At 52.6% G+C, this 1929-nt stretch overlaps 1 protein-coding gene across 1 annotated transcript in view; it reads left to right on the top strand.

Moving 5' to 3' along the window:
* LOC100899813 (uncharacterized) overlaps window positions 1-1929 on the top strand; it is a 4121-nt gene continuing 2192 nt past the window's right edge. Inside the window, exon 1 of the mRNA XM_029112600.1 lies at window positions 1-221. Within this exon, the coding sequence (XP_028968433.1) occupies window positions 208-221 (14 nt within the window). The 5' untranslated portion in view covers window positions 1-207. The remainder of the gene's footprint in view (window positions 222-1929) is intronic.

Genomic DNA, 1929 nt, shown 5'->3' with positions numbered 1-1929 from the left:
AGTCCGCTCCGGGAATCAACCCGCAGCAGCGAGTCGTGTGGTGTTCCAAGATTCATTTTTTACTAACCAACTTTTAGCGGGGCGTACCAGCGACGCGGTCGAGCTCGCAGATCGAGGTGATATTTTACTTGTAATTGTGTATACGTTTGTGAAGTATTCTGGCGTCCCACGTCTGATACGCCGGCTCGTCTCGTCGCGGAGATCAACATGAAAGCCCTCAGGTATGTAGCTTCCGTTTCGAAGCCGGTATTATCAGCTCGACGACGGCGGAGTCATGATTTAAAGCAGAGTCATCGAGGGCGAAATAGTGATGCGGACCGGAGCCCGATCTGATGCAATATGAACGAGCACTCCGACAAACTCTGTGTGACAGCGGAGTCAAGCGACTCCATCCGCGTGCCCCGGAATTTGTAGTCAAGGGACTCCGAACTTATGATAACCCGTTCGAGTACCTGCTCGCTTGCAGTGGGTGGTATTCGCTAAGAGTGGGCCTCTTTCCGGGGCGATGTCAACGATCACCTGAGGAGTCATGGATTTCGTAGGGGAGCCGATTACATAACTCTATTTTTACGCGGTCGAAAATGAGCTGTATCACAAACGACAACTCTTATCGACAAATCCATGCACACGGCTTGTTGCTAAATTTAGTGAGCTGGCGACCCTTGGCTGCGTACCATCGCAACCATCACCATCGGCCAGTGCTTCGACTTCGTCTTCCGGGATGTTTGTGCGCAACGGCAGCGAGCGCCCGATTACGCAACGTGCAGCTCACTCAAGCGTTTCGTTCAAGACGCTGACTCTTTTATCATAACTGGTTAAGAGCCAGAACACTCGATGCCATGTTGCGCTCCTCTGTGATTCGAATCCATGTAGCGCTGAAAACGGATTCTACGAGTGCTGATTTTCGACGGGGTCTGTGGATGCAAGCTGTGCAGAGGCATGCTGCCTATGTCCCAGATCTTCCCGCGACGGTCCAGCCTCATTGTTGCACAAGCGATACTTGGATGAAGGCGGGAGCTGCCGGAGAATTAAGTGCTCAACAGCGAGTCAAATCGGGGAGCCTGCTGATCGTGAGCGGATCCGGACGATATATCACGTCACAGTATGCCCGGTGTTACGGTATTTCTCTCTTTACTTTCGTTTTCTCTCTTCAACAACGGTCGCACATTCGGCTGTAATGTTTCATCCGCCCAATCTGACGTGCTTCTTCGAATCCAAAGATTCGTTCGCATTCTTTCTGGCTTTCGGGTAAAGGTCAAGGTCCCCATTGGACGCGTCTCCGAAAATGCCCCATCGGGGCGCTGTCATATGAACCTCCGCACGGATCTCTACGAATAGATGAAAATTGCATCGCTCCGACAGCTCTGCTGAAATCTCGAGACTCTAGACCGACGGGATGAAATTCTGAGAAAAGAATAACGTCCTCATCCGAGGCCAATGTTGAACCCAGTATCTGCGAAGGAGAGTGAGAAGCTTTGCCTCCCTGGAGCTAGCCTGACATTGGAAATTCTCGTCGAATCGCGATGGGAAAGTCGACGAACTTGACAAGTTTCAAACAGACGGTTCCAAATCGACCCTGTGGCTACCTGAGGGGTGAAGCTTGAGTCGAGCCGGGATCGGCGACGGCGAAAAGTAGGTGAAGCGGAGCACTTCGATCTTGTTTTTCTTTGGGGAGGGTGGGTTGCACGCCGTTGGCCCGCTCGTGGGAAAAGAAGCGGAATACGGGGCCCCATTCCTGAGGCTAGCAGACCAGCGACTCAGTACGAATTCTCAGTGGCTTCGAAAAGGATTTCGGGCTTCCCCGGTTTGGGATGAGGGTCTTGTGCCGACATGGGAGGCTTCAAAAAGATCTTCGCCAGCGCAGATCGCCTCCGGAACGGACGCGGACGGCTCGCATAGAGTCGACGCATTGATCCTCGGACATGTAGA

The sequence above is a fragment of the Galendromus occidentalis genome, unplaced genomic scaffold (assembly GCF_000255335.2).
Source record: "Galendromus occidentalis unplaced genomic scaffold, Mocc_1.1 scf7180000075708, whole genome shotgun sequence".
Taxonomy (NCBI): Eukaryota; Metazoa; Arthropoda; class Arachnida; order Mesostigmata; family Phytoseiidae; genus Galendromus; species Galendromus occidentalis.
Note: the sequence above shows the minus strand (reverse complement) of the source record. Positions and strands in the feature narration are given on the sequence as shown.